Source organism: Aquarana catesbeiana, linkage group LG01 (assembly GCF_042186555.1).
Source record: "Aquarana catesbeiana isolate 2022-GZ linkage group LG01, ASM4218655v1, whole genome shotgun sequence".
Taxonomy (NCBI): Eukaryota; Metazoa; Chordata; class Amphibia; order Anura; family Ranidae; genus Aquarana; species Aquarana catesbeiana.
Window position 1 is genome coordinate 336994774 of NC_133324.1, and position 15538 is coordinate 337010311.

The 15538-nt window shown below is 42.6% G+C and overlaps 1 protein-coding gene across 1 annotated transcript; it reads left to right on the forward strand.

The window, feature by feature from the left end:
- The first annotated feature begins 7856 nt into the window (after window positions 1-7856).
- Window positions 7857-14264, forward strand: LOC141134526 (leukotriene B4 receptor 1-like). Its single transcript, XM_073624051.1, has 2 exons — window positions 7857-8007; window positions 12398-14264. The coding sequence occupies exons 1-2, from the start codon at window positions 7996-7998 to the stop codon at window positions 13487-13489; spliced, it is 1104 nt and encodes a 367-aa protein (XP_073480152.1). The 5' UTR covers window positions 7857-7995; the 3' UTR covers window positions 13490-14264.
- The last annotated feature ends 1274 nt before the right edge of the window (window positions 14265-15538 follow it).

A 15538-nucleotide genomic window follows, 5' to 3' on the forward strand; every position in this document is an offset into this window, starting at 1 on the left:
AAATTCTCATCTTCTTACTGTCTTGAACACTGTGTAAAGGAAGATTCGGATTCTTCATCTACTCTACTTTGTCTAGACACCGACCAGAAACTCTGCCAGGTCATACCTAAACAATATCATGAATTCATCGATGTTTTTAGTAAAAAGGGGGCAGACTCTCTTCCACCTCATCGGCCCTACGATTGCCCCATTGATTTGCTGCCTGGATCCGAGATACCATTCGGACGCATTTTTCCTTTATCCGAGAAGGAACAGGAAGTACTAAAAACATATATAGATGAGAATCTGGCCAAAGGTTTTATACGTCACTCTACCTCTCCAGCTGGTGCCGGAATATTTTTTGTGACCAAAAAGGACAAGTCGCTCCGGCCGTGTATCGATTATCGTGAGCTAAACAAGATCACGGTCAAAAATCGGTATCCCCTACCCTTGATACCTGAACTTTTTCAAAAATTAAGGACTGCCGTCATCTTCACCAAGCTTGACCTAAGAGGGGCATATAATCTAGTCCGCATCCGGGCTGGACATGAGTGGAAGACAGCATTCCGAACCCGATTCGGGCATTATGAATACCGGGTCATGCCCTTTGGGCTCTGCAACGCCCCTGCAACTTTTCAACACCTGATTAACGACGTCCTCAGGGACTTTCTAGATGTGTTTGTAATTGCATACCTGGACGATATTTTGATTTTTTCGGAGTCCCGTGAATTGCATCAGGAACATGTCCGCAGGGTGTTGGGTCGTCTTCGCTTACACAGTCTGTACGCGAAAGCGGAGAAATGTGAGTTTGAACAACGGAGCATCCAATTCTTGGGGTTAATCATCTCCGCAACAGGCATCAAGATGGACCCACAAAAAGTGTCCGCTGTGCTGGACTGGCCGGTACCCTTGGACAAGAAAGGAGTTCAACGGTTTGTGGGGTTTGCAAACTTCTACAGGAAATTCATCAGGGGGTTCTCAGCCATAATTGCACCCATCACGCAGTTAACCAAACAAAATATCCGTTTTTCCTGGAACCAACTTGCCCAAGATGCCTTCGAAAATCTCAAGAAGCTGTTTACTTCAGCACCTATCCTCAGTCATCCTGAACCATCCCTACCGTTTATTTTAGAGGTTGATGCCTCCGAGATTGCGGTAGGTGCGATTCTTTCACAGCGCAAAGGTAGCAAAGAGATAATGCATCCTGTAGGGTTCTTCTCCCGTAAACTCTCCCCCGCGGAGAAGAATTATGACGTCGGTGACCGTGAACTTCTCGCTATAAAAGCTGCTCTAGAAGAATGGAGGTACCTGTTGGAAGGGGCTATGCATCCAGTACTAATTTATACTGACCATAAAAACCTAGAGTACTTACGATCTGCCAAACGTCTGAAGCCTCGACAAGCCCGCTGGGCTCTGTTTTTCTCACGTTTCTCCTTCCACATCACGTACCGTCCAGGCTCTAAAAATATCAAACCAGACGCATTATCACGTATGCATGACAATCCTAAGGACTTATCCACTCCGGACACCATATTACCCTCAAACAGTTTTTTACTGCTGCAAAAAGATTTACTTTCCCTGATTAAGGAAGCATCCTCTGAATCAGCCAGGCCTACTGGAATTTCTTTAGTAAGTAGAGATGGTCTGTTCTGGAAAGGAAGCCAAATTTTTGTTCCTGAAGACATTCGGGTCAGGGTTTTAACACTTCTCCACGACCACCCATTGGCAGGCCACTTTGGGGTCCGCAAGACCTTGGAACTAGTGCAGCGTACTTTCTGGTGGCCCAATCTGAAAGACTTTTGCGAAAAGTATGTTAGTTCCTGTCCCATCTGTATCCAGAATAAGTCGTCCAGGAATCGAGCTTGGGGTCTATTGAAACCATTGCCCGTACCCGACAGACCGTGGAAAATGATTTCTATGGACTTTATTGTGGAACTTCCATGTTCCGAAGGATGTTCAGCTATCTTTGTAGTTGTAGACCGTCTAACCAAAATGGCTCATTTTCTACCTTTAAGGGGAACCCCGTCTGCCTCCGAGACTGCTCGCATATTTATCAAGGAGATCATCAGACTTCATGGAGTACCGGCAAACATAGTTTCTGATAGAGGGGTTCAATTCACTTCACGTTTCTGGAGATCCCTGTGTGAAACCTTAAAGATTGAATTGGCTTTGTCCTCGGCATACCATCCTCAGACAAACGGTCAGACAGAGAGGACTAATCAGACCCTGGAACAATACATCAGATGCTTCACATCATTCACACAAGATGATTGGGTATCTCTATTACCCTTAGCAGAATTTGCCTATAACAATGCCAAACATTCTGCCACCGGTCAATCTCCCTTTTACGCCAATTATGGCTTTCACCTAACCTTTCTACCTGATTTCCTTTCAGAGTCTTCGGTTCCAGCAGTACAAAGTACGGTGGAGTTCCTCAGTCACAACAGCCGGTTGCTACAGGAAACGGTATCCAAGGCTCAGGCTGATGGTAAGAGAATCTTCGACCGGAAAAGAAGGGGGGAGCTGAACTTGCAAATTGGCGACCAGGTATGGCTTTCTACTGTTAACATCAAATTAGCATGTCCTTCCAAGAAGTTGGCACCTAGATTCATGGGACCTTTTCCAGTCAGAAGAAAAATCAATGAGGTATCTTATGAGTTGACGTTACCTGATTCATTTAAAATTCATCCAGTATTCCATGTATCTCTGCTTAAACCTGCTGTACCTGATCCCTTTCCTGCTAGGGGCACAAGACCCCCTGAACCTGTTGTAGTTGATGGCAGTGAGGAATTTGAGGTCGAGGCTATCCTTGATTGTAGAAGAAGGCAAGGGCAAAACCAGTTCTTAATCAAGTGGAAGGGCTACGGCCCAGAAAGTAACTCATGGGAACCGGACAGTAATGTGCATGCCAGGCGTCTAGTGCGCGCTTATTTTTCTACTCATCCTGAGAAGAAGAGGTTGTTGGGCATCCGGAGGCTGCCCCTTGGGGGGGGGCAATGTCAGGGACCCACCAGCACCAGTCCAGGACACTTGCGTTCGCCTATGCGTCGGCGTGCTTCCATTCGGACACAGCTTCAAACTGCTGTGCATCAGCGCGGCGCTCGGGCGCGCGCGGGTGCACGGCGCGGGCGCGCGCGCGTTCGCGTTAGCGCCGGTTTGGCGCCATCTTAGCACATAAAAGTTCCCCTGTTCCATGAGGACGTCGCTGCTTCGTCTCAGCTCTGTGAATCTGTTGACCCGTATCCTGATTGTCTGCTACCTGATCTTGACCCGGCTTGTTTTGACCATCCGACCTGCTCCTATCCCGATCCGGCTTGTCTGACTACTCTTCTGTCCGTATTTGCTACCGTTGCCGAACCCTGCCTGTTCACCGACTCTGCCTAGTCTGCCGTTATTACCTGTGCCAGCTACCTGCCGACCCGGACTGTCTGACTCTGCTTGTGCCTACTGTTCACTTGCTGTTGCACCTTCAGCTTCAGCTTCAGTGATCTCTCCCTCCAGCGTGTCAAGCCTGTTGCCGCTCCAGTCTACTCTCACCTGCAACTCAGCCATCCAGTGTGTCAAGCCTGCTGCCGTTCCAGTCTCCTCTCACCTACAACCCAGTGAGTCAAGTTACTGCTACTCCAGTCTCCACTCACCTGCAGCTCGGCCATCCCAGGAGGGATCTCTGCCTCCACATCAGAGACTATACAGGCACTCCTACCCCACTGCGCTCAGGAGACCACTGTCCCCACTCCAGTGGCTCCTGAACCAGCGTTGTATGAGAGGTCTTCTCCTACAGTCAGGCTCTCCTACCAGGTACCTTACATCTGTTTTCATGTTAAATTTGAAAACCAGCTGCAAGCATGCAGTCAGAAAGTGGCAATGGCCATCTCGGTACACCCCGCACTGCTCAGCACCAAACTGATAGTCATAAGGGGGCAATGACATTTTTGAACACCCTCATTAGGTCGTGTTGATATCCTGTACCTCAGTATACTGTATGTAAGCTCAGTTTACTGCTAAAATAACTGTGACATTCAAGACTTGCCTGTGTGTAACAAGATGTCCGCTGCCACCATCGTGTTCTGTCAGATTAGGAAACCTATTGGAACGAATAGCGGCCATGCCAGAACGCATTGAGTATGCACAGTAAGCACATTTTGTTGGCAACGTCACTTATGTTACCAAATCTGACGGCACACCGGCAATTACATTTTTTTTTTTAAATACAGCGTGGGGTCCCCCCCAATCCATACCAGGCCCTCTGGTGCTAAATTTGGCACTTTTCAGGGGGGAGTAGGTACCTGTCCCCACTTTCGTCGGACCTCGCCGCGGCGAGGTATATCAGAAGTTTGTCACCCCTCCTCCTTACCCGACACCAGGCCATTCAGAACGCACATGCACAGTAGGGAATCGGCTGTGAAGCCTCAAGGCTTCACTGCCAGTTTCCCTTACTTCCCTTACAGGCTCTGGTGGTGGGCACCTGAGAGCCGATGGAAACATTGGCTGGAGTGCCGACATCGCTGGATTTCAGGAGAGGTAAGTGTCCTAATATTAAAATTCAGCAGCTACAGTATGTTTCCGTGGGGGGGGGGGCTGGAGACACGCTTTAAGGACGTGGTAGCTGCTCGGCCTATAGCAAAATGACGGCCGGGCGGCGGTTTAGTCATCCTGACTGGGTGTCATATGACGTCCAGCAGGCAGCGCGGGGATCTGTGGTGCAGTGTGTCAGTCTGACACACCGCTACACTGATCTCGGTAAAGAGCCTCTGTTGGAGGCTCTTTACCACGTGGTCAGCCATGTCCAATAAGAGCCTTTATCGGCTTTTCCTCACTCGCGTCTGACAGACGCGAGTAGAGGAGAGCCAATCGGCGGCTCTCCTGACAGCGGGGGTCTGTGATGATTGTTTATCAGTGCAGCCCCCCCCCCGCGGATGCCCACACTGGACCACCAGGGATGCCACCAGGACCACCAGGGCACCCACCACACATGAGCGGGTATGCCCCCCATGGATGCCACACAGTGCCCTAAAAGATGCCAATCAGTGACCACAAATGGTGCCAGTCAGTGCCCACTATGAATGCCTGCCAGATGTCTCCTCATCAGTGATGCCCAGCAGTGCCACTCATCAGTGTCCATCAGTGCCACCCATAAATGCCCGTCAGTGCCACCTACCAGTGCCCATCAGTCTCCATTTGTGCCACCTATCAGTGCCACCCATAAGTACCCATCAGTGCAGCCTTTTTAGTGCCCATCAGTGCCGCCTATCAGTGCCTTTGTCATTCAAAGTGCGACAGCGATGAAAGCTAAAAATTGGCTTGGGCAGGAAGTGCCCGGTATTGAAGTGGTTAAAGAGGAACTAAACTTCCTCTGCAAACTTTTATATATAGGTAAGCCTATAATAACCTGTACAGTTTAGGAGATATTTCCAGTGCATGCAGCCAGTGACATCACTGGCGCATGCGCTCTGAAGGAATGGCCCGAGGTTTCTCTTTTTTTTTGTGAATATTTTTCAGAGGTTTACAACCTCTTTAACAACCAGCTATTTTTCACACAAAATTTGAATTGTTCCAAAAATTTAGAATTCATTAGAAAACGAATATACAAAACAAAACTCAACGAATTTCAATTAAATTTGTTATTATTTCATTCGGAGTTTCAGATCTAAATCTCAGAATAACCAAAAATCTGTCCAAATTTATATTCGGACTGAAACTAATTGCACATGTCTAGTAAAATACCTTCTGCCTGTAGAAACACTTTAATTAAATGCTTTTATATAAGATTTATGACCAGTTCATTGTGGTGCACTGTTGCACAATATATATATATATATATATATATATATATATATTTTTTTTTTTTTTTTTTTTATGGCAACACACCACAACACACATACAGTATACCACAAGTAGGCAGGTGTGGAGTCAGCCACAAACAACAAGAAAGAGCAGTGGTGTGTTCATTGTATCCAGTGGAACTATAAAAGAAGACGTATGCAGGGATGTGGAGTTTTGCACAGAGAATTAAAGATATATAAGTAATTTACCATACAGATACCCCTCGTTTAACGACTTACCTGTTTAACGACCGCTCGGACTTACGACCAGCTCTCCCCACCCAAACAACGAGATATACATCATTGTATTGTACAGTACAGAATTTTCATTTGTATTCTGTACCTATGCAAATTAAAAACACTATTGAGCTGGAGTTTTGTGTTTAGACCTTTTTGTTCACAATACAGTACAGTACAGTAGTTGAGAATGCTTAAAATATTGATTACTTGTGGCTCCCCGTTTAACGACCAATTCGTTTAACGACCTGGTCGTTGGAACAGAACCTGGTCGTTAAGTGAGGAAAGCCTGTATATGCGAAATGATTATGCAGAAGGAAGTAGGAGGAGAGACCTCCTGTGTTCAACAGTGTATTGAACGTAGGCTCACTTCAATGACTGATACTGTTCACTTAACATGGATACCCTCTGGGCTTACCTTCAGAGGAAAGGTGTACCCCACTGGTCCTCCACAGGTTAAAGAGTGACCCCACCCCACTTTCTATTGCTAACATTTCCTGCCAGGACATATGAAAGTTTGAACTGCTCCTAAGGCCCCTTTCCCCTTTCAAACATGCTGTATTTTTCATCCATCCGTTGACGAATGAAAAACAGACATCAATGCATCTCTATGGAAAATAGATGTAAATTGATGATCATCCATTTACATAAGTTTGCATCTACCTAAGGGTGTCCTGGCCCTAATCCTCTCTCCCACAGTTCTGTTTAAGAGACAATAAATCTCTTTGCATTCAAAAAGTGTCTGGCGCCCACCTGTTCATCTTACATTACACCCAGCATAAACTGAAGGATGTCAGCTGTCCTTAACTCTGGAGGTCACCATTGAGCTTCAGGGGCCCCCGGGACTTGGTGTGCGCAGCCTACTGTATTAGGGTGTGCACCCCAGAGCACAAACGCACATATGTGTATATCAGAAGAGCAGTGGAAAGTGTGAGTAGAACAGAGATTGGTGCCAGTAGGGCAGTGGAAAGTGTCAAAAGTTTTTATTTTATTATTTTTTTACCATATTATCTTTGTAATTTTTTTTTTTTTGTTTTTTATCATTTTATTTTTGTAATTTTTTTGTTTTTTACAATTTTATTTTTGTCATTATTTAAAAAAAAAAAAAAATTATTTTTTTTACAATTTTTTAGGAGCCCCGTTGGGGGGAGGGGGGGTTTGGTGAAATATCAAGGGTCTAAATAGACCCCTGATGTCTCATAAACAAACATAGTTTACTATGCTTCAGTTAAAAATGAACACAGGAGCGATCGGTACAGATCACTCACTGTGTTCATCCAGAAAAAGAAGGGGTAAATTTAAATATTTACCAGCCCCTTCCCCCGCTCTCCTTCCTGAAACATCCCCCCGCAGCAGCTTGTGGGACAGGTGAGCAGGGAAGCTGACAGCACTGCAGGGAGGAGACAGTCTGCGCCAGGAAGCAGGGGGGATCAGCACTGCATGGGGTTATTTGGGTGTGCCCGGGCACACCCGACACACCCTGTGCGCACACCTATGTACAGTGGCCTTATGCAGTGTAAACTGATTGAGTGAAATGGATAAAGCTGAGTCATTTAGTGCAGTCTAAGCAATATGAATGGTATTATTCCCTAGAAGAGGTAATTTTCTTAGATGCCTCATAAGAACCGAAGAAACATTTCAACATATCAGTTTACATCATTAAGATGTTCTGTTTTTTACCGCAAGGAAAGATTTTTATTTTTTTTTTAAAGCATAAGGATGTCTAGATACAGATAAGAGAATTCACGGGCGCTATCGTTTATGCAACAAGCTGAAATAGAACATTTGTGTTGTGACAGCAGGAAACCTGCAATACTCTGAAGATCCTTTTGTAACATCCTGCACAGCCTCTTTTTCTAAGGCTTTTTTTGTAAGATCGGTCTAAAATATTTTCAAATGGACTGATTCATACTCCTGCACTTGACTTTAGGATATTTTCATCTGGGACTTCAGCATCATGTCAGAGGCAGTAAGTAAAAGTATACATGTCATTGCAGAATACTAATGAAATGAACACCTGCCTGCCTAATAATGCTGGATGACATTTATGACATAAAAGAAAGTAATAGCATTGCACACAATTGTACAATACTAATGAAATGAATGTCTACTTGCATAAATATTGTAGTTAATGTAAATGGCATGATATGCCACAAGCAATGCGTGGCATAATGATCTATTATTTGAGCTTAGCAGCTATAGAAATAATATGCAGTCTGAATAAATGATCTAAATGATCGGCAGTATAAATCAAAGCATATAGTATGTGGCATTAAATTGCTTACAGTGAAATGTTTCTATTAATATTGTTATAAGATTTGCCCAGACTAAAGTAGTTTTTTACATTCTGAACAAACAGTAAAAGCATTTTAAAATAAGTGTTCATGTTCTAATACTTTTATTAGTACAGGATAGCAACTTTTGCAAATGAACCCCAAGGGGAAGGGGGTCAAACAAAATTCACACTAATGCACCACATTAACTGGGACGCAGCCCTCAAAAGCGTGTTAGGAAAAGCAACAAACATATTGAACATTTATTGACTGTAGTACAGCACTATACGTGGAAAATGAAATAGCCTCTTATGTCCAACTTGGTTGTGCGAGGGTAAAGGGAAAAAAGAAGGACCCCTCTTAACAGCCAAACCTACGAATAATATCTTGTAATATAACATTCGAGGGACAGCAGTCATTATATGGAATGAAGAACTAGGGGGTCTAGGGGATGGCAAAATGAGGAAACTGGGTACATTCACCTCTGTAGCTTTAGGCCTTTTGGAGAAATTGGTTTTCAAAGTTCACTGCAGAAACACTGAAACCTTAGCTCTTTTCTTATTACTTTTATTGCAGCGGAATCTTGGCACCCTGCCAGTCTTTAATGCAAACACAGCAGGTGTTTCTGCCCATACATGTTCAGCTTTCTTGTACAATTTTCCTTTAGATTTACCAAAAACCATATAATATGATATAATAATCATATATAAAACTAAACAACACCTAAATTGTATTCAATTAGGCAGGCCCTTGCACTACATAATTGAAGGTAAATCTAAAGAAAATTGTACAGAAAATTGTATAATGTATGGCCAGCCTAAGTTGTTGAAACTGAAACCTGACATTAGAGTCTTTGTTGTGATCTTTGAGAATGAAATATTTCACAGTACATGCAACATGAGAGGCCAGGGATAGCTTTTTAGAACTCATTTACCTGCTTGTTCAGAATATGTAAATCTGTCTATAGCAAGTGCACCTTCGTTTGTTTTTAACAAACATTCAAGATATACAGTATAATTATACCATGAAGCGACAACTACTCAAAGTGATTAGATCTCTAACTAAATAGAGATCCATACAAAATTATTTTTTTTTTATATGGTGGATGATAAGGATCAGCTGTGTTTAATTTGCAGTCCTATTAGTAAAACATTGCTGTGTATTTTCATCTGACTACACAGTATCTTGATACCGTATCTATGATAGAGGATTACTCACTGTTGTCTCTTGGGACATTATTTCTTTCTTCTTTCTGTCTGGATCAACTTCAAAAACCAAAATTCTAAATCTAATAATAAAAAAAAATAATAGTGACCTACATTTGACCTATTTTTTTTATTGAGATGTTTTTTCCTGATTTAATGCAAAGAGGAACACACTTTAACATTTAAAAAAACAACACACACAACTGTAAAGTTATTTTATGGAGGTTGATTTACTAAAGGCAAATGCACTTAGCAAACTCAGTTGCACTCAGAGCTTAGTAAATGGGGTAAAGCTCTGCAAAAATGCTGTTCGTTTTTTTTTTCTTTGGGTATTCCACACAAAGTGCAGCTTTACCCCATTTACTAAGCTCTGAGTGCAACTGTACTTGCAAAGTGGGCACGGTCTATTTGCCTTTAGTAAATTCACCCCATTAAGTCATTAATATGATAAATGCAATTTAAAATTGCATCAAATATGCTATGTTGATTCACTCTTATAGGTAGAAATATAAACTGTCTTAATTTTAGGATGCCAGGCAGTGATATTCTTGACCACATGCCAATGTCAGTAAAGTGACTGAGTTGGCTCTCTGTATTATCTCAGTCTCTTTGAGCGGTATTAATTCTGACCTGAGATCCCTGTGGTTAGTAAGGTACAGCAGCTGACAGGAGGCCCAAAGTGAGTTTTTTTTTTTTACTGCCATCAATACTAATCTGACACTGTGTTTCCAGGAGTGCTCAGCCTTGAGCAATTCCAGGCGAAAGTGGTTTCAAAAGACAAATTACATTTTAATTCAACAGAGCAGAGCTTTAATCATCAGTGCCCAAGTTGCAGAAAGTGTAGATCAAAGACACCGGAGGACATGTTGAAGCTGCGTTGGGGGTGGTCGCCCTCTAAGGCCATCTGATCAGCCAGCTGATCACTTCAACACTACATGCAAGAACTAGGTGGAGGGGCACAGCGGCTTAACAGGTTCCAGACCACAAGGACAACTTTAATGGAGGTAAAAATATATATTGCATTTCTATGCTGCACCTGTTCTAGCCATAATCTTGACAGATGTATCAACAGGTTTTGACCACAGTGACCTGCCAGCCGCAATGCTCTCCTTGTTTCTAGAAACCATTTGGTGGAAACGAATTAACAGTGCCAGCTAAAAGGCAGTTTTGTTAGATTTTCATATAATTGTGATCATTTGGTTTACTCAGAACTAGGAAATGACAGAATTATTACTTGGCAAATTGCTGTGTTTTAAAGCTGATGGAAACTGGCCAGTTTCCAATGCTTCTTTTATTGTGATAGAGCTGATCCAAAGAGCTGGTGGTGTCGCTTTTCCCTTGGTCAGATATCTGTGCAAACTTGATAAAAATGAATGGAGATAGGAACAGCCCTCCTGCTATGACTCTGGCATGTCAGAAGGGTAGCAGTCCAGGTTGGGGGTTCCAGTAAATAAACTGTACAAATAATATTTTGTTAGTTTAGCGTAGGATAGGAGTCTAGCTCCTAGGAAAAATAGATTATGTTTTCATCAATGAAATATTTTTTTTTCACTGGTGGTCTCTAATAGTGATAAACAAATATATTTATAAAAAAGGCAAACTGATGAACCTTCAACTTTTTGACCCCCAGAATATATATGTATGCAGATAAACCCAATCATACAACTCATAAATAATGATTACTCAGATTCCTAAATTGCATCAATCTCTGCAGATCCGACAGATTTACCTGCATATATTCAAAAGTCTTCTTGAGAAAAGGGACCCTATATGGCCCCAAAGCATTGGTTATTTGACCTGACGTTATATTTCTTTGAAATTGCTGGAACTGAATTATTGAAGTGCTGGTGACTTTTTATCTTTTTCTTTGCCTGTAGATAGATAGATAGATAGATAGATAGATAGATAGATAGATAGATAGATAGATAGATAGATAGATAGATAACATTTCTGTTCAAATTAAACATGAATCAAATCATATCTAAGAAATATTTGAGGTTAAAGTGATATGAAACTCTTTTTTATTTATTTAAGTTTTGGTAGAGGGGGTCCACTATATGGCGATTCTTTTCATTCGCTTTAAAATTCTCTGTTTTGCTCTCCTGCCGTTGGTCCCCAAGCCTCTGGCACCCCGTGCCTCTTTGTGGATGTCTCATTAGCTAGCTAGGTGATAAGGAGTCACCTGTGCTTATGCACTCGTGCTCTGTGCTGTGTGCATCCATAGACACACACAGCGCCCCACATGCCATGCCCCTGCTCCTTCCTAACCCCTCCTAGCAATTTGAATGATGGCAGCAGGAGATATTCACTATGGTGCCTTCAGTACTCCCCTCTATGCCTGGAAGATCATGGAATTTGTAATTACATTTACATTCGGCCATACTACATGAAAGCAGACCTTCACTTACTCTAAACACTAGTCATCGTTCTACACCTCCAATTCCCTGTTACACATTTGCAGTTTTTTTTTTTGGAAGGGGTTGCTCATGCCCACTTCCTTATTCTTTGCCTTGGCAAGCATGATGGAGCCCTTTGTCTGCCCACCCACAGCCTCCTGGATTACACATGACACTGTTCTGAGGCTTCAGAACAGTCTACTTTCATCCTTTGATCTGGCGCATGTACAGGGGAAAGCTGGCTGTAGGGGATCAGGAAATGACAGCCATCCCACCGAATCAACGATAAACACATCGCAGGAAAGAAAAATGCTGAAACGATTTTGAATGCAAGGTAGACAGCACTTGATTTCATGGGCTGGTAAGTATGTGTTTTTTAAAAGTCAGTTGCTCCAGCACTTTAAAAGTCAGTCGCTCCAAATAAAGTTTCTTTTTAAGTGAAACTTTTATTCATGTCTTTTATATTTCTCACTTTCTTTTCGCAGAGTACGATTATTGCTGTGATGACCATAAGTACACCAAATTTGACAAGCTCTTCTAAGATCCCAACATCATCTGGATCTTCTGCCAGCCTTGGGATTGCCATCCTATCAATTGCGTTTATTATTGGATTTCCAGGCAATGCTTTTATCATCTGGACTATATTATGTCGAATGAAAAAACGTACAGTAACCTGCCTACTAATTTTGCACTTGGCTATGGCAGACATCATGGTCTTACTCACAGCACCATTTTTTCTCCATCTACTAGCCACTGGAAACTGGGTATTTGGGCATGTCATTTGTAAGATGTGTCATTATGCTAGCTGTTTGAGTATGTATGCCAGCATCTTTCTGATTACCTTCATGAGCATGGACCGTTTTTTAGCTGTAGCATTTCCTTTCACTTCTCAGAAGTTGAGAACAAAACCAGCTGTCAGGGGCATTGTAGCTACAATCTGGGTGTTTGCAGCTTTGATGGCCATTCCCATGTTATTTTACCGTGATGTTAAGCCCCTCTTTGGTCGTTCTTTTTGCATACCATTTCATGGTTCAAAAAATGACACTTCCACTTCCCAACATATCATTTTTCAGTATACGTTTGAAACTGTAACAGGCTTCGTCATCCCATTCACAGTCATTCTGTCCTGCTATGTTTTCATTGGACTGAGGCTACGCAGTGCCAAATTTCAGACCAAGAATAAGACAAGTCGTCTGGTAATCATGATTATAGTGACGTTTGCACTCTTCTGGCTTCCCTATCAGTTAGTGAATATGATACAGGTTTCAGGGGAGCTGTTCTCATCGGAAACTCTAACAAAAGCAGCTCGAGTTGCCAGGCCTAATGCCACAGCCCTTGCCTTTCTCAGTAGCAGTGCTAATCCTATTTTGTATGTGTTTGCTGGAGGAAATTTCATTAGGAGTGCTGGGGTGGGATTCATGGCCAAGCTCTTTGAAGGCACTCATTCTGAGACCTCCAGTTTCCGTAAAATCTCCCAGGTCTTTCGCCAAAGAAGCCACACCGAATCTGTTGAATTGGATAAATGCAAAGAGCATGTAGAGCAAAGTAAACTATTTACAACCAATCAAAGTGATTGACAGTATGATGATGAAAAAAAACATGACATTTTCCGAGTGAGATACATTTCAAGCTTCAAAGAAAATGGAATGCTACCTCATGGATCATGCAATGTTCCCAAACCATAAAAGGAAGGTTTTTGAGGAGCCAAGATATTATTATATAACAATTCTAACATGCTACTTTTATCAGACAAGCAAAACTGATTCGATGACCTGGAAAAATAACAGAGATTACTGAAAAACATGATATCTGACTGATGGACCTTCTTTGTTTATAACTGGTAGAAAGGTTATACTTTGTTGTGGATGATGCAAGAAAAAAAGACTGCATGAACAATTCTACAAGATTATACAGCAGGAAGATTTATTTTCAAATAGGGAATTTTTTTTTTTGGTAGGGGGCGGCAGGGGGGTGTGGTCACAGGGTTCTTTTTTAATTATATCCTATAAATTGTTATTGTTTTCAAAGCATGCTCAAATTATATTTTGCATTAGAAAAATAATATATGTAAAATCTCTTAGTTTCCTTTAAATCTATGGAAAAATAAAAAATATTTGAATGTATAGCAGATAAAAAATGATTTGCTGTTTAAAAGCACTAATGCTAATCTGCCATTAACCTGTAACCATCCCCGAAATTTAAAAAAAAAAAAAAAAAGGATGTGGGGGGCTTTCACACTGGAGCGGTGCACTTGCAGGACGGTCAAAAAAGTCCTGCAAGCTGCATCTTTGCAGCGCTGTAGGAGCGGTGTATTCACCGCTCCTAACGTGCCCCTGCCCACTGAAAATAATGGGGCAGCGCCACCAAACCAACGGCAAAGCGCCGCTGCAGCGGCACTTTGCGGGTGGTTTTAACCTTTTTTGGCCGCTAGCAAGGGTATAAACCTCCACACTAGCGGCCGAATAGCGCCGCTAAAACGACGGTAAAGCGGCGCTAAAAATAGTGCCGCTTTACCGCCGGCGCCCGCCCCAGTGTGAAAGTAGCCTAATGCCGCGTACACAGATCAGACTTCTCGTTGGAAAAAGATATGATGGCTTTTCCGACGGGATTCTGCTCAAGCTTGCCTTGCATACACACGGTCACACAAAAGTTCGCTGAACTTTTGACCGTTAAGAGCGCGGTGACGTACAACACTACGACGAGCCGAGAAAATGAAGTTCAATGCTTCTGAGCACCTGTCGAATTGTTTCAGAGCATGCGTTGGAATTTTGCGCGTCAGAATTACTACAGACGATCGCATTTTCGGATAGGAACTTTTTCTGACCGAAAAATTGAGAACATGCTCTCAATCTTTTGCTGGCTGGAATTCGGCCAGCAAAAGTCCGATGGAGCATACACACGGTCGCATTTTCTGACCAAAAGCTCTCATCGGTCTTTTGCTGGCCGAATTTCCAATCGTGTGTAGGCGGCATTAGAATAAAGTTTGATTCAGCTATATAACCTCCTAACCTTTCTGGCAAAGTTCTGAAATGTTCTTAAGGTCCATTTCACACTGAGGTGCTTCTAAACTGCCAGTAAAACACTGAGCACTTTTGAAGAGCTTTTCAGGTGCTTTTGAACAGCTTTCCATTCATTTCAATGGAGAGGGGTGTTTTTTCACCGCCCTGCCAGGGCACTGCCCCAGTGTTAAAGCACTCATTGATTTTATTTGAAATAGTTTTTCGTGAACTTTTCAGGCACTTTTTTTACCGTGAAAGCGCCTGAAAAGCGCCTCAGTGTGAAAGGGGTCTAACAAACCCATCAGAGCCTAATCTGCTGCTTCACAAATTCTACAAGAATGTGTTGGACCTACCCAAAACAGCGTCCTTCACAGTTAATTCTTGGACCCCTTTCACACTGAGGCACTTTTCAGGCACTTTTCACACTAAAAAAAAGCACCTGAAAAGCTCACAAAAACCTATTTCAATTAAAGTCAATGAATGCTTTTACACTGGGACAGTGGGCTTGGCAAAGGTCAATGAAAATGTAAATAAAAAGGTTAATTAAAGTGGTTGTAAACCCTTTACAACCACTTTTAACTACAGGCAAGCCTATAATTAGGCTTACCTGTAGCGGCACTAGATATC